The sequence below is a fragment of the Ochotona princeps genome, chromosome 17 (assembly GCF_030435755.1).
Source record: "Ochotona princeps isolate mOchPri1 chromosome 17, mOchPri1.hap1, whole genome shotgun sequence".
Lineage (NCBI taxonomy): Eukaryota > Metazoa > Chordata > Mammalia > Lagomorpha > Ochotonidae > Ochotona > Ochotona princeps.
This window is the reverse complement of record NC_080848.1, coordinates 49,693,411-49,715,897: the sequence shown is the minus strand read 5'-3', so window position 1 is coordinate 49,715,897 and position 22,487 is coordinate 49,693,411. Positions and strand designations below refer to the sequence as shown.

The 22,487-nt window shown below is 43.4% G+C and overlaps 1 protein-coding gene across 4 annotated transcripts in view; it reads left to right on the top strand.

The window, feature by feature from the left end:
- The window catches only part of MYOCD (myocardin), a 94,627-nt gene extending 86,790 nt beyond the window's left edge, over positions 1–7,837 (top strand). For all 4 annotated transcript variants that reach the window (XM_058675991.1, XM_004594731.2, XM_058675992.1 and 1 more), the window contains 3 exons: positions 640–768; positions 2,903–2,960; positions 5,374–7,837. In XM_058675991.1, the coding sequence (XP_058531974.1) occupies positions 640–768; positions 2,903–2,960; positions 5,374–5,945 (759 nt within the window). In that variant the 3' untranslated portion in view covers positions 5,946–7,837. The remainder of the gene's footprint in view (positions 1–639; positions 769–2,902; positions 2,961–5,373) is intronic.
- Positions 7,838–22,487: the final 14,650 nt, after the last annotated feature.

The window sequence follows — 22,487 nt, the reverse complement described above, 5'->3', positions numbered from 1 at the left end:
AGGGTCACACTTCTTTGACAAGGAAGTGAGGATGGAGACCAATCAGTGGGAGCAGTGAGGGGAATGTGAAGGTTCCAGAAGTCCCTCCTCCTTGGAAAGCTCCAAGAAAGAGTGAAGCTGTGGCAGGAAGGAGACAAATGCAAGATAGTCACAGCAGTGCCACCTGCTGCAAGTCACAGAAGAGGCGGAGATCCTGGCATGGATGGGGCCATACTCTACAGAACACACTCTCAGTAGACAGACAAAACCCAGCAACGCTGCAACTCACACATACACCTGCTTTGAAACAAAATGACCAGGAGATAAATAACTCTGGAGATTCCTGGGTGGGTCAACTTCCTGGCCTTAAAGGAGACTAATTTCCTGTGCTCACCTTGTTTGCAAAAAGTATATGTTATGGCAGGGGGGAGGAACTAAATCTGTGAGGTTCCCATTATAACATGCCTGCTGTGAATATATTCGGAGTTTGTGTACTGCTGTTAACATCTTGGAGTTATTTTTTAATCCATGATCTTTTTTTTTTAATTTGGAATTAGATCGGTGTTTCCAAAATATAGCCCATAGTTTCTAGAACAAAAGCCATCAATCATTTCTGACCCACTGATTGTATGCCTTTCTCCGAATTTTGCCCACATGCAGATGGCTGGTTTACACTCTTCTGATAAGGCGGGGCCAAAGTTTCCAATTACATCCCCAACTTTTTCTAAGTCAAGTACAGCGGTTTCAGAGATTACGCAGCCTCCATCCTATGAAGATGCGGTCAAGCAGGTAACCATGAGATTTATGATTTGTGGAAGAATGTACGGATTAAACTGACATTATTTTTTATGAGGTTACTTCAAAAAGTTCATTGAAAAATGGAATTAGGAGATAAGTTCAGAGGTACGCATTTAGCACAATGGTTAAGACACCTGCGTCTCATGGCTGACTGCCTTGGGTTTAAGTCCTGGCTCAAATCCCAACTCAGGCCTCTTGCTAAATTGTGCCCTGGTGAGCAGTGATGATGGCTCAAGCTCCTGGCTTCCCTGCCACCCACAGGGAAGGCCCAGAGTTTTGAGCTCTTGGTTTTGAACTGGCTCAGCTCCAGCAGCTGTTGAGCGTGTGGAGGAATGAACCAGTGATGGAAGATTTTCTACTTCTCTCTCACGCTCTCATTCTCACTCTTTCTTGCTCTCCCTCTCTCCCTCTCTCCCTTCCTTCTTCCATCCCTCCACCTCTTCTCCCTTTTTCTCCATCCCTCCTTCCCTCACTCGAGCTCTATCTATCCTATAAAATAGGAACCGTACCCACTTTGTAGGCATTCTAAATAAGCTAGCACTTACTTTATTGTTCAGGTACACAAAAGGTACTTAAATGCAGGCAAATGATTATCAGTGAATTTTCAATAGTTCTCCCTAATTTAAAATTCAATGGCAAATATTGAGAACAGTTGAAGGTGGGTAATGAACTCAGTGAGAGTCATTGTATCCTCGACTTTCGTTTGTGTTTGCAAAGCTTGAAAAAGCAAGAAAAAAAATGGAGCTTATATTTCAAAAGATTTGAGCTTGGATAAGGCATCTGTGAATACCTCAGATGTGCTAGTGCATAAAAAACATCAATGTTTGTGGCCATTTACTGGCATCACACAGACCAACATCAATCTGTAGCCGTGTTTCATTTGAGAGAGAGTTTTGAAGATCAAGAGATGTCCTACAAAGTGGCGTTCTCATTTCTAAAAACTCAGGGGATCTGGAAACTTGCAAGCCTTCTTTCTGCCAGGCAACAATTGCCTGAAGCAAGATCCTGGCTGCTACCTTGAGCCCTGGCTCTGTTCTGCACTCCACCTCTGGGCAGTCCTCTCTGTTGGGCTCATTTACATGTCCTGCTAGATCCTGTGAGTGCTTCAAGGCTGCTCTGTGACTCATTCTTTGAGCAGTGTTCTCATCTGTATCGATTATTAATGCCTGTGTTCAAAAGAAGCATCCACTCCTTTAATCCCCACCCCCTACCTCCCTGAAAAAAAGCTCAGGCAAAAAGGACTTCCCAAAAGAGGAGGTTCCTCAACAACTTGGATGAACCTCAGAGAAAGAGGGTAAATCCTACAAGTGTCTCCAAGTCCCTGAAGTTGCTGCAATGAGGACCCAGGAAGACAGGGGTCAAGTTCTTGGTCAACCCTCCATGGCCGCCAAACAAGAGGTAGATCCAAGTCACTTCAAAGGGGACCCTGAACCTCAGCTTAGGTTCTCTGTGCTGGTGAACATTCTGCCTTTGTTTTCCTTTGTTTGTTGTAGGGATGATTTCATTCAGTAGTTGACTGATCAAACTCATCAAAATTTATCTCACAAGTGATTCCTAATGTTTCATCAGTATAGTTATGTTCCGGAGCAGCACAATTCACTGGGGTCAAAAAGTGAAAAATATCCAAATATCTATTAGCAGGTGACTGGATAAACAAAAGGTTGCATATCTTTATAATGGACTATATTATTCAGGATAGAAAAGGAAGGACATTTTGGAAGATGCTACCATAGCATTTAGATAAATGTAACAGTCACAACAAAACAATACTGTGCCATTTCGCTCGGATGTGGTCCCTACAGCAGTCAGATTCATAAAGAAAGTAGAATGCTGTTGGACTAGGCTGTTATGGCTTAGTGGGTATAAACTGCTTGTCTTATAAGATCAGGAGTCCTGAAATTGGATAGTGATGAAAGTTGCACAATAATGTAAATATACTTCATGCCACCAAACTGTATACTTGAAAATGGTGACTCTAGTAAATTTTATAGTATGCATAATATGCCACAACTTAAACAAAATAACTTTTAACCAAGCCCATTTAAAAACTTGTGGTGCTGCCTCAGCAGGTGTCGAAGTAGTCATCTTCTAACTTCTTTGTTCTCCTTTGGTTGGCTTACCACAGCAAATGACTCGGAGTCAACAGATGGATGAGCTCCTGGATGTCCTCATTGAAAGTGGAGGTAAGACTTGCCTGGATCCTGTGCAGCAAAATCCTGTGCACCTGTGCCTTTTGGACAGATATGCCAGCCAGGGTCAGGGGCACATTGAGAGTCATGTGCACCAGGTGTGTGACAAGTAGACAGGCCAACAGGTAAACAGCCATTTTCTCTGAGTTTCCTGTGCACTTTTGTAGCAGGCAGAAAAAAACATGTGAATCATTCTAGAAATATTTTTCACCAGTCTTTCAGTTGTCAAGTTCAACTCAATACACTGTTTCTCTAAATTTTTTCTCGTTATTATACTTTTTTTTTCAATGGTTAGTCACAATGTTCCTATCTTCCAAATTAGAAGAAAAGTAGCAAAGCAGATAGTGAAATTGGTGTGCTCCCTACTCAAAAGCAAGGTCAATTAGTCATCTTGCACTGATGGCCCATTTGTGTTTAAATGTTATGCAAACTATCAATACAAAACAAGCAGCATGTCATTTTTGCCTTGTAATCCGTTCATGTGTTTATTTAAAAGAAAATCATGAGCTATGTTTAAAAAAACCATAAATGAATAAGATGACCTGAGATTAAAAAAAAGATCTGAATTCATAAAAAAAGATCTGAATTCTAGGTTGAGAAAAGGACAAAAGACCTCAACAGTTCTAGAAAGGAGAAATACAGATAGTCACCAAATGCACCAAAAAAGGTTCAACATCACTAACCATCAGAGAAATGCAAACCTCAGTGCCCATTTAGCCCTGTCAAGATCCTAAAATTCAAAACACAGAGAGTGGAAAATACCGGCAAGGATGTGGAAAAGGAGAGTTTCCAAATGCTGTTGGTGGGAATGTAAATTGGTACAGCCACTATGGAAAATAGTTGCCATGGGATCCAGCCATTCCACTACTGTATATATATATATTATACACACACACACACACACACACATATATATACTCGAAAGATTTGGACACAATGAATCAAAAAGTTACTTGCACCACCATGTTTCAAACAGCAGTGTACATGAAAGCCAAAATTTGTGTTCAAATAAGGTAACCATCATCAGATGAATGGATAAAGAAAATATAATCACACACACACACAAAGGAATATTATTCAGCTGTAAAAATGAAATTATACCATTTGCAGCAAACTGGACTCAGCTGGGGGACAAGATATTGAGTGAAACAAGCCATATTCAGAAAGAGATACTGCATCTTCTCCCTTATATATGCGAGAAGCAAATAAGAAAACAAACAAAAAGAAGTAAATGCCTGTTTGTATCAATATCAAACAAAATATGGTTTTGTAAAAACCTTGTCTTGTACATTTTTACTTGCTAAACTTCTTATTCAGTGAAGTAGTAAACCTTTTACCGTGGCATAAATATAGAGTATATTATCAAAAGTTAAAAAAAAGGGGGGGGCAAAGGAGACAGAGTGGAAGGGATGGAGGAGAGAAATGTCATTGTGTTGTTAGAATCATATCTAACCTGTCAAATATTAATTAAACATTAAACAGAAGTAAAAGCAAGAGATATACTAAGTATTGTGCAATGCTCTAGGGCTTTGAGGAATAATACAACCTTTTTCTGGACAAAGTAAAAATACGGCAACAATATATAAACTTTGAGAAAAGGAGGCAGCATGAGACTTGGCCAGGCACAATGCTGCACCAATGTCCCCACCTTTATGGTCTGGTCAGGGAGATGAATAGCAAGGAAATGAGCAAGCATTTGTTCTGTTGTAATGATAAGGAAAGAAAAAAGATGGGTTCAAGGACTGCAAAAATATACATGAAACATGAAATGTGAAGATAGGTTTAGGGGCCAGAATAATTGTACATTGAATTAAGCCATCATTTGCTATGCTGGAATTCCATTGCCAGAGTGCTGGTTCAAGTCTCAGCTGCTCTGCTTCTGATCCAGCCCCTACACCCATGTTAGAGACCTAGAGGAAGCTCCTGGCTCCTTGCTTCAGATTGAATCTTCAACTCAGCTCTGACCAATAAAGCCATTTGGGGATTGAACCAGCATGTGCAGGATCTCTCTCTGTGTCTCTCCTGCAGATTTGGCTTTCAAATAAAAATAAATCTTTAAAGATAAAATAGAAGGGAGCGTAACAGCAGGCTGGCACCCAACCACTCATTTTCTGTCTCTGAAATGAAAGGGCTACCAATGAGGGAGATGCTGCATCACTGGGAGACAGTGAAGCAGTTGGCAAAGAAGAGTTCGACCATCACAGAGCAGAAATCCCAGAATGAAGTGTCTTTGGAAGAGAGCAGAGGGAGATGGATGAGAGGCGAGGGGAGCAGCTGAGGGAATGGGGTGGGTGAGGAGCAGTGACCAGGGAACGTGTCCATCTCTGTGTCAAAGTGTACCTCCCCCACTCCAAGGACTCCTTGTGTGGGGCGTGACTTCACAGTGCATCTTATGTTTCACCAACAGAAATGCCCGCTGATGCCAGGGAGGACCATTCATGCCTTCAGAAAGTCCCCAAGATGCCTGGGCCCACCCAGAGCCCAACTGCAGTCCTCCCCAAGCCCTCAGCCTCCTTCGATCAGACGTCCTCAGGAGGCCAGCTGGCCTTTGAACACTATGCCGCTGACAGCGATGAGCACCTCGAAGTCTTACTCAGTTCCCAGAGTCCCTTGGGAAAGATGAGCGACGTGGCCCTTCTGAAGCTCGGGGGTGAGGAGGCTCCTTTTGATGGCATTGTGGACGGCTTCTCTGGGAAGGCAACAGAAGACCTCTTCAACGCCCACGAGATCTTGCCAGGCCCACTCTCCCCGATGCAGACACAATTTTCACCTTCTTCCGTGGACAGTAATGGGCTGCAGTTAAGCTTCACTGAATCTCCTTGGGAAACCATGGAGTGGCTGGATCTGACTCCGCCCAGTTCCACACCAGGTTTCAGCTCCTTGGCCACGAGTGGGCCCAGCATCTTTAATATTGACTTCCTGGATGTCACAGATCTCAATTTGAATTCCCCTATGGACCTTCACTTACAGCAGTGGTAGAAGGCCTGGTATGGCCAAGCTTAGGAAAAGCACACTCCCAGAAATTGCCAAATTGCCCTCCCTCCGTCCCCGAACAAGGAGAAAAAGAAGGGAATTAAAAAGAAGCAAAATGGAAACTTCTGTGACAAGCAACAGAAACTAGCAGGAGCCATTTTTTAAATGTATATATAAATAATGTCATGTTTACCAACATTCAATAACTGCTAGTGATATTAACAATGAATTCAAAAATAAGTTTTCGCAGTTTGAGGATGTCAACAACAACAACAAAAATCTTCTCACTTGCCTTTTCAAAACCAATATATTTTTTTCTAACCTGTAACTTTTCTCAGGCATTGTTGGGGCACAAGCTCATACTGTAAGCTCTTCTCGTTAATTTCCTAGACAGACTGTGGACAGAAAACACAGTCTCTTGGGAGTACAGGAAAGGACATGCCCACAAGGGAGGCAGTGTCTCCAGTCTCCCTTATCTGCCTTTCAGAAGAGAGACCAGGTTCAACTTTAGTGAGGGAATTCTTGAGAAAGAATAGGAGGACCTAATCCATCCCTTCCCAGGAAAGTACAAGTTGACTCCGTGCCCCCCACCCACAGCTGCCCCCCCGGAGTGGCTCCCATCCTGTACTCGGGACTCTTCTTGGTGACTTAGGACCACTCGTCTGCATTTGGTCTGGAGAACCCCACACAAAACTTCCCTGTCTTTCAACCAACAACCCGGGTGCTCAATCCCATCTTCTCTGTGCGGATCGGTGTTGTTTATCAGGTGAGAACTTGAAAGCATGAAATTACACCTGCCTGGAAGGAGACTCCTCAGGTTCTCTACACACTTGGCTTTTGATCCGAAGACCAGAGATGCCCACATGAGCAGGAAGCCTCCACAGGCGTGACTGAGACAAACCTAGAGCGACACGTGGCTTTGTACAACCCAGGAGTAAACTCCAAGGGTTGTTCTATCAGGACTGTCCATTATGGAGGTTCAACTTTCTGTTTTGTGTTGGAGAGAAGGATCCACCTTCATTGATTTCCCTTCTATTCTTTTTCTATTACTTTGTTTTACAAACTGCTCATCATGTCTGGCTCCTCTCTTTCAGCCCTTCCTTTTCTGTCCCATTGGGAGAGTATGAGTTTTCAACTTTAATGAGCCTTACTCCTAACAAAACAGGTTTTTAAGCTAAAAAAAAAAAAAAAAATAATCCAGATTCTCCCACAGAACTCATTCTACACAGAGTTTTGCTTCCAGAGGAAGTTGAAAGAGTTTCTTTAGAAATGGATGACTTGGCCCATCAAGTCACCAAGCTCATTCTATTGCCATCTGATATACCGGTAATCATAGATTTGTGTTCCTCTAGGGAAATTGGAAATCTTACATTGCGAAGGTGAATATGGGTAACATTTACTTACAGAAGAGAGTATTTCAGGTCTGGGGTTCTGAAAGAAAGTACAACTGCCCGTGGCAAAGCAATGGAAGGAAAGAAGACATGAACTAATATGCATTCCTTATCATCTCTCATGCTTTAGCTGGGAGAAAGAAACTCAACTTTCAAGAGAGTCTCCATAGGACTCACTGTGGCTCCCACTCACCATGTGATAGTGTTACATGCTGTAGAAAGTAGCTGTTGCTGTTGTTGTGTTGTTGTTGTTGTTTTAATTTAAATCACCGAGGCACTGTTTTCCTTTGTAAAAAAAAAAGTTGTTCACTGTGCACTTATAGAGAAAATAATCAAAAAATGTTGTGATTTTAGAAGTTCTCGCCTGGATAAGCCAAAGATCTAGAAGTCATTCCATTGTTAACTTGTAAAAATGTGTGAACACGGAGTGTTTTTGGTGAATGCTACTCTGAAAGCTGTCAGAACTTGATGGGAGGGCAACACACACACGTGTATAGATATATGCATGTGTGTTATAGATGTGTAGGCACACACATGTGTAAAGGGTGTGAGGATGGATGTGTGTGCGTATATCTTGCAAAGCAGTGTTTCAGAGTTCTGTACCAAAAGCCTTTAACCCTTAATGTGCTGTGAATGCTACCTAGCCTTTCTCACTACGACTTCCTGGTTAATCTACCAGACCACACGTTGCCTCTCTGTGTATGATTCATGGCTGCAGCCTGATGACTCACAGCCACTTGCTTACCGTGAACAAACTCATCTTGGCAGTGAGGATGGATGTAAAAAGGCAGAAAGGCTTCACATTTTGTAGCTGGAAATGGTAATCCACCCCTTGTTTGAAGAGCACAAAAAGAACGTGAGCGTCATTTTACATTCCTTGGTCTGCGTTGCGCCTGATCCACATGGTCAATCTCCTGTTTTGCTTTTATGTCAATTATCAGAACAATAACAAAAACGAGAAACCTAGAGTGAAAAGTATAGGCATTGTCTTTGCAGGTGAAACTGCAGTGAGAGAAAACCTTCTCAACACATTCCACATGTGGGCTTATTGTGCAGATGTTCATGTGTTATTTGGTCTTGACAAAGCTTGCTGGCCAGTGAACTTTTCAGGTGCCGTGTTTTGCTCTGTGTGTGTTATCCTCCCACCCCCACCACCACCTCCCCTTCCTTCTTTTGGAAAACAAACTTGCCTCCTGATACATGCTTCAGAACTAATCCTCTGAGGCACTGGGCTGAGTATTGACTGCTTTCTCCTTTGAATATTTCTATCTGAGAATTAGACCTGGTTGGGAGACCTCTGTACTGGGCTAGACTGTGTCATTTTGTTGAGATTTTCAGAGCACATTACCCAGGACAGTTCAAAGAATTGATTCCAGAATAACTGGGCTCAGCCTTCTCTCACAGTTTCCACATCCCACATTCTCCCCAACTCTTCATAGCTTAGCTGCTATAATGCCAGGCCATGTGGAGGAGGGGGATCTGTAGATAATTGAGAGAAGATTGAATTTGATTTCTTCTAGTGGATCACATAATCCATTTCCTATTGGAGACATCTGTGTTACGTTCTTCTAAACTCAATTTTGTCCTTTTTTTGGACAAGTGTGACTAACCATGGTGTGGAGATGGATGAAGATGGTAACATTCAAGTTTCTTAATGTTCTCTTAAGACCCTCTTGAGCTCCCCGTGCGATGCAGACATTTGTAGTCATCCCAATATTGCTACGCCCCAGGAAATCCAGACTTACTCAGCAGAGTTAGAAAAATTCATCTGCACAAGCACTTTCAGTCATCCTGTGCTCATCGTTAGAGTACCTGCTTCAAAGGACGTTGTTAAGATGACGTGTTCTATTATAAGGAAGCGCGAGAAATAAAGAAATGGAAGAATAGAAGAAGGAGGGAAGAGGGACAGAAGGAAAGACGGAGGAAGAGAAGAAAGAAAGGGAAATGGAAAGGAAGGAAGGGGGAAAGGGCCTCTAGTTTAACTAAATGTCACATTAGGAAAAAAGAATGACAGCTTTGTGAAGAATCATACATTTTTAAAGATACCATTCTCAATCTAATGATTGCACCAGTAAATGAGGGAATTCATACGGCCCTCACCTGAATAGACAAGTCTGTGAGCTGGTAGCCTCTTTTCTTTCAGACATGTTTCTAGTTAGGAAAAAAAGAAAAAGAAATCAGTAAAACATACCCCAAGCATTTGATACGATCCTTTTCGTAAAGGACTTACTGTAAATGCCACCAGCTCTTGCAGAAATCTATGTGGGTCTGACTGGAAACTCCCAAAGCAGATTCACTCATCCAGTGGATAATGCTGTTAAGCCCACCATATGCACAGCACACAGATCTTCAGATATCTCATACTGAATGGATTCAGCAATAACTGCTTAGATTTTTGAGTGACTGAAGAGTTATAGTCTCCATAAGCAAGAACACTGGGAATCACCCAGTTTTAAACATACCTTAAAGGGTCTTAGTTGTTTGTGTGAGAAATTTTTGAAAGACCCTTTCTAGCCCCAAGCCATCTCTTGCACTAAGATTTATGTCTCTTTGGACCTTGTCTGCTGTCAATTGCAAGTTGTAGGGTTTGTGTTGATGGAGAGACACGGAAGTCCCTTGAAAATGGGGAAAGTGTAGAGCAAGGCAATGTTTATCCTGCCCTGTCCTCAGTCATCATGGCAAGTTCTGTAGGCTGAGGGAGAACGGGGTGTCTCTGGGGACCCCCTATCCCTTAGGAGAAAAAAAAATCACAAGGATTGTGAAGGCAATCTGGCCTGTGCTAATTCACAAATGCTGGCCCACAGTATGGGATCAGCTACCAAAAACTTGGGGTGGAAAGAGTCTGAGGTCTTTGTTTTCTTAACAACCCGATATCAGTCTGTAGGGTAGCTCACATGGCGAAAGTGCTGATACTCTTCATGAGATAGGTTATGTTCACAGACACACATCCCACATCCTGTGTCCAGGTTTGGAACATGACAGTCCCGGGGTGCTGAGAGCTGGTCACTTGTATCAAGGACCTGGGTTTGAGTGTAGACTCCACATTTTCAGAGAAGCCCTGGCTGGGTTGAATCTGCTATTGGGAGAGAACTGAAATGGATTTTCTTGTCATTTCCAAGGAAACCATCACGGGACTCATTGGCAAGTTCCTTTCTGATTCTAGAACTTGATGATGTTCTCTGTAGATGAAGACAAGCCAACCCCTGAATGACTCCTGTGCTCATTCTAACCACCTGCCTCCATTGTGGACACTGGTAGCATGCATTTCCTGACAGTGCTTTAGCAGCTCCTGAGTGCTTGTGGAAAAAGGGAGGATGGGGGAAGGAGAGGAGATCCTAGAGGCCATTTGAGTGTTTTCCAAAGGAACGGAGCCCACACTGCTCCCCAGAATTCCTTTCCAATGGCCCTGCAATGTGGAAGGAGGGCAATGGATCGCTGCTGGGTGTTTAAAATCCTCCCTCTGTGAAACACAAAGAGACACTTTGTAAAGAACAATAAGACCAAGCACGCATTCTCTGTGGGCCTAGTGTGGTGGTGTTTTCACCTTGGTCTCCTTGCTCAACTCTATGGAATCAGAAAGAAATGTGGATTATGAGGAAGAGAAAAGAAGCAATGGCTAAAACACCAAAGTTGGCATGTGTTCTTTTTAAAATAAATAAATAAATAAATAAAGCATATATTTTTAAATAAAATGTTTATTTTAAAAAAAAAAAAAGATGCAAACATTTTGTTTTTCTTCACCCTGCTTCACCCCTGCTGTTCCCTTTCTATAGATTTCCTTGAGTCCTCCTGGGAAGTGGTACCATTATTACCTTCACAGGAAGTTTGTATAAGTTTTACAGTAGAAAAAAACAGAATCAAGAATGAGACTTTGATTTTTTCACCTTGAAAGCCCTGATCTTAAGCCTTGTACAGGTTACCTGCACTTGCTTGCTATTGGTCACACTAATAAAATGAAACCTTTCAGGAAATCTAACACACCAGGGTACTGGGATAAGAATCCTAAAATAGGGATCGCCAGCCCTGGCTTGGATGAATAATGTTGCATCGCTCTACTGTGGTCCTGCCTTTCTCCAAGCTGTTCTTATTTCTTGTGGATTCTCCCCAGGTAGAAGTGACTAAGTCACAGCTTGCAAGCAGCCAAGAGTAGTAATCCTAGCATCAACAGTTCCTCATTCCTAGGAGTCCCCACAGAAATCTCACAACTAATTCTCAGTAGGACAGGCAGGATGTCCCTGAATCCTTCTTCGTAGACATGAGAAGGAGTTACAACTTTCTGCCTGGGGTCTGGTCCCTTGCTCAGCTCTGAACTGTGGCATAGCATCATTTGATTCTCATGAATTTGACAGTAGAAAAGGTGAGGTTTTTCTGCAATTGGGATATTGGGGATAGGGACTGGAATGTTGTTACCGAAAGGGAGGATGGACCCCCCAAAATGGCAGAAATAGTAGATTCCTACCACATAATCCCTGCCTCCAATAAATGTGTCATTTGGGCCCGGCGGCGTGGCCTAGCAGCTAAAGTCCTCACCTTGAAAGCCCCGGGATCCCATATGGGCGCCGGTTCTAATCCCGGCAGCTCCACTTCCCATCCAGCTCCCTGCTTGTGGCCTGGGAAAGCAGTTGAGGACGGCCCAATGCATTGGGACACTGCACCCACGTGGGAGACCCGGAAGAGGTTCCAGGTTCCCGGCATCGGATCGGTGTGCACCGGCCCGTTGCGGCTCACTTGGGGAGTGAATCATCGGAGGGAAGATCTTCCTCTCTGTCTCTCCTCCTCTCTGTATATCTGGCTGTAATAAAATGAATAAATCTTTAAAAAAAAAATAAATGTGTCATTTACAGAGAACACAACAGTGAGAACTTTCTAGTCTGATAAATGCTTGTCATGTACTACCAGAAGAATATTCATACAGCTCTTTCTAAGATTTATTTTACTCATTTGAAAGAGTTACAAAGAGTGGGAGAGTCAGAGAGACAGAATCATCCACTGGTTCACTTCCAAAATGGCTGCTATGGCAATAGCTGGGCCGGTCAAAGTCAGGAGCCTGGAATTCCATCCAGGTCTGCCACATGTAGTTGGATTATCTTTTGTCACCTTGCCCTGTGCATCAGCAGAAAACTAGACAAAAAAAAAGAGCAGCCATAACTCACTGGAATGAGTGCTCAAATGGGATGTTGGTTTTGCAGACAATGGCTTAATTCACTGCAACCCAGTGTCCATCCCGTTGACAAAATCTTGGTGGTGGCAAGAAAAAACTGGCAGGAAAGACTCTCCAGAGAAGGAAATCGCTTTGAGAAGGTATGAAGGACATGGACTGTTGGCAAGCTAAGAGCTGATTATTCCAGGCAGGAGGTTCAGCCTAAGCAAAAGTCCTAGAGATAAAAATTTCAGCACGTTGAAGGACTGTGAGAAATCAGCATGACAGAGTGAAGGTGTGGAAATGTAGAAAGGAAAAGAAGAGAAAGTTGGGAGCTATGATGGTTTGCTAGAGTTGACATGAAAGAATTCCAAGCCAGGCGATATCAGCAATAGAAACTTATTGTCTCACAGTCCTGGTGATGAAGTTTGAAATGAGGGTTTTGGCATGGTTGGTACTTCCTGAGGACAATGAACAAAGGGACTGCCTGCTGACCCATCTTCGTGTTAACCTGGTTTTGTCTCTGTGTCTTCTCACCACCTTCCTTCTTTCTGCATGGGTGTTTGTGTTTTAGTTTCCTCTTTTCACTGACACCAGTCCTATTGAATTAGGGCCCACTGTAAGAATCTCAAGTAAGCTTGATTGCATCTATAAAGGCCATGTCTCCAGGAAGGTCACCTTCTAGCGTAGGACTTCAACTTAACACATTTGAGGGGATGTAGTTCAACCTACACACAAGAGAAGGCAAAAGCAAGGATCAACAAAAGACCTCAGGAGGCAGTTTGAGGAATATGACACTAACTTTGTAACAGTAGGCATCATCAAAGAGCTTTAAGAAAAAAAAGTACATAATCTTTGCACTTTAGAGATAACTCTCTGAGGCAATAGTGATGGTGCAGCTAGGTAAGCCGCTACTTGCAATGCCAACATCCCATATCCATAAACAGCTCAAGTCCCAGCTACTCTGCTTTTGATCCAGCTCCTTCCAATGTACCTAGAAAAGCACAATGGTGGTCCAAGGATGTGGGACCCTGCCACTCAGTGTGGGAGACATGAATACAATTCCTGGTCTTATCCAATCCTGGCTGCTGCCATCATTTGCAGAATGGACTAGCAGATAGATTCTCTCTCTCTCTCTCTCTCTCTCTCTCTCTCTCTCTCCTCTTTCAGATTAATAAATCTTCAAACAACAAAAACAGAGAAAAAAAAGAAACATCTATCTCTAGCTATGATGTGGATTGGGATGACAAGGGGAAGGTGAAGGGCAGTCCAGTACATGTTTGTGAGTTAGCTTGATAATCATTAACATACTGTTAATTCTACGGACCAGAAAGCTTAAAGGGAAATACTAAGTAACCCAGGATTTGGATTTTAAATCTGAATAGGGTTGTCAGGCAGAATGGGTAAGCATCAGAATGAAAGTAGGGATTTTATGAGGTTGCTGTAACAAGCCATCTAAGAGGCAGAGAGTAACGTGTACTAAGAAAGTCATAATGGCAATGGAGAAATGAAAGCAGCTTCCGAACACGTTGACACAGAGGAACTTATGAGATGTGATCATTGATGTGGATGACTCAGCTTTGGAGAGAGAGATTTGGATATTGGATACATGTTAGTGTCATTCACCCAGGTAAATGACTTGGAATGGGGCAAAGTGAAATGTTCGTTTTTTGAATGTCTACTGTCTGTGGGGAGAATCAAGCTAGAGTCTTCACTCGCTTGGTCTGTTGCTTGAAAAGCCTTTGGAGAGAGATACAGATATAGACATGACTGGCATGTAAATGTTAGCCACCATGATGGGAAGAGCTGGGACCTACACCAAAGAGAAAAAAAGGATCCCAAGGGATGCCAATCTTTCAGAGACAAGCAAAGCAAAACAAAAAGAGTAGCTGGGAAACTGGGAGATAGCAGGAATTCCCATGACCAAGCTGGGAAAAAACTTCCAACAGTTTTTGTTTCTGTCTACGTTTTCCAGTAAAATAAAGACGCACAAAGGTTTATTTGCTTACTAACAAGCAGGTGGTTGGTAACCGAGGCAACAGCAAATTGGATGCAGTGATGAGGCTGAGAAGAACAGACTGTGGAATGAAAAGGAAGTGAAATAGCGGAAACAGTGATTCTAGGTGTACCTTTAGAATGTATGGCAAGGTGGGAGAGATACGTAATCCTAAATCAGATACTTATAGGATGGAGTTCACAAAGGAGGAAAGTACCAGCTGACTTAAATGTCAGGGAGTGCTAGGGAATATAAAAAAAAAGATGGGAGCCCACATTGCAGTACAGTGACATTCTATAATCAGAGTGCCAATTCAAGCCCAGCTGTTCCATTTCATATCCAGCTCCCTGCTGATGCACCTGGGAAGGCACTGGAAGATGGTCCAAGTGCTTGGCTTCAGTCTGGGCCAGTCTTGGCTGCTGTGGGCACTTGAGCAATAAGTCAATGGGTGATGGGTTCTCTCTCTATTTCTCTATAACTCTATTTTCTGTAACTCTTCCCTTCAAATAAATAAAGCTTTAAAATGTAGGCAAGAGGGAGATGGAGAAGCAGGTACCTGTGCAGGTGGTATAGTGGAGTTGAACAAGGGTTCCCCAGACTGGAGTCAAGTGGAAACCTTGCTAGCCCCATGTCTCGATGAACAGAGATCCACTTTGTTATGTTCAAAGCTATATCACCCTCAAATGTCAGATAAAGCCCTTGTGTCCAGTAACAAGAAGAGGAATCTAATGATTTTGTGTTTTGTGGTGCAGCTAATACAGACCAGACGTGTAAAGATATCTTTTGAGACTGGGGAATCCTATGACAGGCAACTAAAACATTATTTCTAGTTGGGTCTAGGTAGTTAGGGAATTTGTTTTACAGCTTCCAAAAGGGTCATTGAGAGAACCACATCCTAAGGGGTTTTTCGGAAGGTGCGTCCATACTTCCTTGGCATTAGGATCAAGCAAGAGACCTCCATGCTTCAGTAAGCTTAGGCTTTCCCAGAGGTAGAGGGGTTCTGTTGTTTGAGCGATCTGTGGGGAAAGGAGCCAAAGGTTAGCACACCAGGAAGGCATGGGTCTTTATTATAAAAAGAGCTGTTCTAGTCCAAGCAGATTGATCAAGAGACCCGAGCCAGGCTTGGTGAGGCAGGGGTGGGGTCTGATAACCCTCAAAGAGGGATTTCTTGGCACCCAAGAGTATGCATCTGCTGGGGCATCTTTAGAAAGCACACATGAGTTGCCTAGTACTAAGAGTGGCAGGAAAGTTATAAAATCATCTCCTGGCACTTGTGAGAAGTGTGGACTAGAGTCAATGGGGAGGAGAAAGAAACTCATGAAAAAGCTTTGTAATGGCTCATTAGGGTGCACTCAAAAGCAGCCAACACAAACTGACATCTGGGTATTGAATGGATACACAGGCTTCTGAGCAGGTGATAGCAGAGAAGTGTGATCATCCAGACCTGCCTGGTGTAGTAGCTTAGCAGCTAAAGTCCTTGCCTTGCACATGCCAGGATCCCATATGTACTGCTTCATGTCCCAGCGGCCCTGCTTCCCATCCAGCTCCCTGCTTGTGGCCTGGGAAAGCAGTCAAGGATGGCCCAAAGCCTTGGGACCCTGCACCCATGTGGGAAATTTGGAGGAAGCTCCTGGCTTTTGGCTTTGGGTGGCTGAGCTCCGGCCGTTGCAGCAACTTGGGGAATGAATCATCGGATGGAAGATCTTCCTCTCTGTCTCTCCTCCTCTCTGTGTATCTGACTTTCTAATAGAAAATATCTTTTTTAAAATAAATTTTTTTTAAAAGATAACCCAGATCCAACACTCAACTCCCTCCTTTCTGCCCTGCAGCTACAATTCCACATATGGCACACATTAAGTCCCTTAAGGAAGCTGAGTCCCAGCCAGTTGGCATGATCTACCTGCAAGGCATGCACTCACAAAATTTTTCAATAAAACATGGCCATAGGACTATGGGGTAAGACAAAAGGAAGAAAAAAAAAACACTCCAAAGCAGCCCAGCAGACAAAAAAAAAATATTCAGAGTAATGTTTCAAGAAAGATGTTCAATAGACAGCAACTGTGATGGTATCCCAAATCATACCAAGAGGAAGTAGAAGGCGCAGTGCAATTGGGAAAGATGGCATGAAAATGGAGACTGAGATTCAGAGAAGCATCTAGACAAGCATGGATGGGGCCGCATATGGATGACTTAAGAGACAAAGGGAAAAAGCTGAAGGTAAAGACAGAGAAAGGAAAGGAGAAAAGCAAAGCAAAATCAGTGACACACCAGTGGCTTCGGCCAAGTAGACCCTTACAAACACGGAAAAGGTCACACAGGACAAATATTTTCTCACCAAATGAAAACACTTTAAAAAAGATTTATTTATTTTTTATTGGAAACACAGATATGTAGAGAGGAGGAGAGACAGAGAGGAAGATCTTCCATCCGATGATTCACTCCCCAAGTGGCTGCAACGGCCGGAGCTCAGCCAATCCAAAGCCAGAAGCCAGGAGCTTCTTCCAGATCTTCACGTGGGTGCAGGGCCCAAGGCTTTGGGCCATCCTCAACTGCTTTCCCAGGCCACAAACAGGGAGCTGGATGGGAAGCAGGGCCGCTGGGACAAGAACTGGTGCCCATATGGGATCCTGGCATGTGCAAGGCAAGGATTTTAGCTGGTAGGTTACTACACTGGGCTCACCAAATGAAAACTGTTTTCTCACTTCAACTTGGCTTTTCTACCTGCAAACCCAACATAACTCCTTAAGCTTGCTTTAGGAACTTAAATAGGGTCTTGGGTGAATGAAAATTATCTTGATATTTTAATTGGATCCTACGAAATATCCAGGCATCAACAAACATCCAAATTTTATCAAGTTTCAATGTGGCTACAGGAAATCATAGCTGTAAAATAAATGACATACTAACAAATACATAAAAAATACTCCATAATATCAGTGGATCTTATACAGAATTTTTGCACAATTCAGAATTTAAAATAGATGTTATGTATAAAACAGAAAATTGAGTTCCAACCTAGGAAAAGGAATCCGACACGGAAATGCCTAAAATAAGTTTCTGTCGTTGCACCAAATACTTACAGACCTTACTTTGTGAGTTGAATTCTGAGATTACTATACTTTCCAGGAGCTTGGGCCCCTATCATCTATATTAGACACCTGAATGCCCTTGCTGGCTTATGGCTTCGGCTTATCCCAGACAAGGCTGCTGTAGACACTTGGAAAGTGAGCCAGAAGATGGAAGATTTCTCTTTCGGTCACTTCTTCTCTCTGTTTCTCTTTCAAATTAAAAAATAATAAATCTTTTAAAAAAGAAGATTTCAGTTACTACCTTCAGTTCTAGCCCAGTCCAGCCACTTACAGGCATGTTGGGAGTAAACCAATAAATGAGAGCATACTCTCTCTCCTTCTCAAACAGATAACATTAAAAAAATATTTACTCTGTTTTATTTTTTTTTTATTGGAAAGGCAGATACACAGAGAGAAGGAGAGACACAGAGAAAGATCTTCCATCCACTGGTTTGCTCCCCATGTAGTCACACGGCCAGAATTGAACCCATCTTAAGCCAGGAACGTGGAGCTTCCTCTGGGTCCCCCACACAGGTGCAGGGTCCCAACGCTTTGGGCCATCCTTGACTGCTTTCTCAAGCCACAAACAGGGAGCTGGATGGGATGTACAGCAGCCAGAATATAAACCAGGACCCATATGGGATCCCATTGCATGCAAGGCAAGGATTTAGCCACTAGGCTGTTGTGGCAGGCCCCAGATAGATAAATTTTGCAGGATAATTTGGTAGATATACACAGAGGAGGGGAGTTACAAAGATGGAGAGAGTGTGAGAGAAAAAGAAAGACCTTTCACTGGCTGGTTCATTACCGAAATGGCTATAACGACAGGAACTGAGCTGAAGCCAGGAGCTTCCTCTGGATCTGCCATGTGGGTACAGGAGCCCAAGGACTGAAACCTTCCTCCACTATTATCCAAGTCCATTAGCAGGGAGCTGGAAGGGAATTAGAGCAGCCTGGACACAAACTGGCCCTCACATATGAGAGGGCTTGCAGGTGCTTGCGGGCAGAGGATTAGTCTGATGTCCCACTGTGCCAGTTCTGGGGCTGGAATCTTAATCTAGGTCTTCCACAGGGTGGCAGGAGCCATTACTGCAGCCTTCCAGAATGTACCATATTTGGTAGGTGGAGTCAAGAGTCACAGCTGGGACTTGAACCCAGCATTCTGATGTAACACACAGGCATCCTAACTGCTAGGCTTGCTCCAGAATCTATTCTTTTAAGTGAAGCTAGTTTGTTGTTTTTCTCTTTGCTCTGTCTTTATCCAGTTTGATAACAGAACCGGAGCAATTTAGAAAATGAATTTGGATTCTTATTTATGCTCTCTGGAGCACTCTAAATAGCAGAGGAATTATCTGTTCCCTGACGCATCGAAAGAACTCCCCATACAACCATCTGGGGCTGACGACTTGTGGGAATGCTGTCCTTTGACAACTTTCTCTGTCTCTTCACTGTTCCTGGTCTATTTTCCTTCCTACTTCTTTTCTGTAATTTCTATTTTCCCAGGGAATGAACAGCTTATTTTCAATGAGGGGAACGCAAAATTTGCCAAGGTAGTCTTTTGTTTTGCATCTGTGACTAAAGCTGCTTTCTCATTCCTAAAGTTATATGTTTCAGCTAGTCTTCCCTTTTCTCTTTCTTTAGATCTATGTACATGCCTTTGAAAAAAATTCTGGCCCCAAAATCAGCTTATTTGCTAGTCCTTTGATATCTGAACCACAGGTGTTCATTCTGCAGACCGAAGTAAGAGACCAGCCACTCCCAAAGGAGAGTCACCACAGCCTTAGCAGGTTCCAAGGGGACAAGAGGGAAATGTATGAAGCCTTCTAAGGCACAGCCTGGAGGTGACACATGCCATGGGCTAAAGCAGTCAGTGGCAAGGTCCAATACAGAGTTTCCTGCAAAGGACATAAACTCAGTCTGTGATGAAGATGTGGCAAAGGCTGAGACGTTGAAAGTCGTGATGCCTTCTGCACCCCAAGATGCGAGTATCCCATCCTGTTCAGTAGGACACCCTGGACTAACAGTTGTGCTAACAAGAGAGCAGATTGATATCTACAGGTGTTACGATGATTAGAATCTGGAAAGGGATATATGATGTCTTTTGGTTGCGTGGCAACACTGAGTGCTGGGATGACCCATTAAATACTGGACGGGAACTCCTCAGTTAGCTGACTCCGCCCAAACTGAAGCCTCTTGTACTATAAACTTATAGATAGGTGAAGAATCCAGAGAGGCTCATGAAGAAACATGATAATTATACCAAACCTGTGACCATCTCTTCAGCTTTCTGTTTCACTGAATTCTATACTCTCAATTCTATCCTTAGGCCAGCAGTATCCTCTCCTTACCCCATCCCCACCAAAAAACAACCTTTCTGTGGCAATGGAAATGTTTTAGTCTACACAATCACGCCTAGTGACTCCTGTTCCAGACAAGGCAACTCTAGCAGATGCTTGCACTCTTAGAATGAAGAGGCTAAAACTGTTCAAATTCAGGGGCTTCTATGCAGAAGACCAGGTGACTAAGGTACAGCTCAGAGGAAGAGTACCACACTGAAGTCAGTGAGATGTTCCTGTGCTGTTAGTCAAAGCAAGCCATGCAGCCACATGGGAGATCAGTCAAGCAGAAAGGCAGAATCCTCCTCTAGGTCCAGGGCAAGGACACCAGGAACAGGGTGTTGTTCTCTTCTCGTCCCATTTCTATCTCCTCCTGTTCTTCTTCTGCCTAGCCTCCTCCTTTTCCTCCTCTCACGTACAAAAAGTCAACTTTTAGATTTACTCTCCCAGATGCCAGAAATCAAATCCCAGACAACTCAGACTCCCAAGCTCCCCGTTTTGTTCATGGCTGCCTTTCAATCCTCTTCACCTTCAGTCTTCATGACTTTGCAGGCAATTCTTGCAAGCGCACATGTATCCCTCCATGGCTTCAACACACACACACACAGAATGCATATGTATACCTCCATGGCTTCAATACACACATACACACATACGCACACAGCACACACGTGTCCCTCCATAGCTTCATGACTTTCTCTCACACACACATAGCACACATATATCTTTCCATGGCTTCAACATTCACACACATGCACACACACATAGTACACATGTATCCCTCCATGGTGTCAACACACACACACTAGGACTGTGGTAAGGAACACCCCGTGCAGATCCATGTACTGTTCCTTGTGCCTTAGAATTCAGGCTGCCTGTGTTCGTTAGCTATACCAGCTGCAGGCTTCTCTCCAGAAGCAGGCTATCGGTCCTCCACTGTGCCAGATCCCCCACAGCTGCCTGTATTTCAGAAGGAGCAAAACACTAGAGAGGTGTGTCTTACCACACCAGTCAGCTCAGACTCAATTAGGCTGTAGCCACAAAACCCTAAACTCCCAACTTTAGACCAACAAAGGCACACTTTTCATTGTAGCTGAAGAAGAACCATTCGGCCCCATAAAGCAAACATCACAAAATGATTTTCAAAGTTCTGTGGTTTAAGTCATTTTTGGTGGATATTCACTGTCTGAAAACAACACATGAATGATCTTAGCCTTCATGGAGAAGTAGACTCTCTTCTCATGGGGTGGTGAAATTTAGTGGCAGTAACAGACCTTACAAAGTACCATATGTTTCTCTCCCGTCTGGTGTTTCCCGCTTTCAATCCTCTTGGATTCTTTACCAAGTTCAGGCAGGATTACATACTCTCCACAATCCACTCTTTGAGACATACACTACCCAGTTCATCTTAGAATCCAAAAGTCTTTTTTACAAAAGATAGAGGTCAATTGTTCAACCTCTGTTTCTGGTGTCTGGATTGCAACATCGAAAGATAGTCTTGGCATCCTTTGCTGTTTTTTTTTTTTTTTTCAACATCCTCACTTCCTTACCTGGAGTAGGAAGCCGACAACCCGTCAGCAGCTGCTGGAATGAAAGGCGAGCTCATAGGAGGATAGAAGCCTTGATGAATAACACATTATTAATCTAGCAGAGTAGCTGTCACTTGTGGGGAAGCAGGGATTTTCCATTTGGAACTGATCTAGCTTGAGATTGAAGGTAGATGCTGTATCATAAGCCAGTCTTTTCTAGGGTATGCGCCATCCACTACAACTTTCTGCAAGGATAGCAATGTCTTACCTCTGTGCTATCCAATACAATAACCCCTGGCCATATGTGGCTGTCATAACTGAATGATGAAATTTCAGTTCATTAAATTGAACCATAAGTGGGCTAAGGACTACTACATTGGAAAGTATAATTAAAAAATTTTTTTTCACTGATTTACTTGAAAGGCAGAATAACAAGTGCTGGAGGGAGAGAAACAGAGAGCTCTTCTATCTGCTGGTAAATCCCTCAGATGGTCACAATGGCTGGAGCTGTATGAGGCTCAAGCCAGGAAGCCGCTAGCTTCTTCTGGATCTTCTATGGGAGCACAGGGTCACAAGAATTTGAGCCACCATCCATTGCTTTCAAGTGGCATTAGCAAGGAGCTGGATTGGAAGTGGGGCAATGAGGACTCAAACCTGTGTCCTTATCGGATGCTGGCAAAGACACAGCTTTACCCACTATTCCAGAGCACCAGCCCCTAGACAGGTTAGTTCTTAAAAAAAAATTTTAACATTGATTTTTATCTGAAAAGCAGATTTACAGAGAGGAAAGACAGACAAAAAGACACACACACACACACACACACACACACACACAGATATCTTCCATCAGTTGGTTCACTCCCCAAATGGCTAAAACTGCCTGAGTTGAATTCCAGGTCTCCCACATGGGCGCAGGGACTCAAGGACTTGGGCCACCCTCTGCTGCTTTCTTAGGTTATCAACATGATGAGGATCAGAAGTGGAGCAGTGGGTTCAGACCTGCGCCCATATGGGATTCTGGCACTGTGGGCAGAAGATTAGCCTGTTATGCTACCATGCCAACCCGACAATATAGCTCAAATATTACT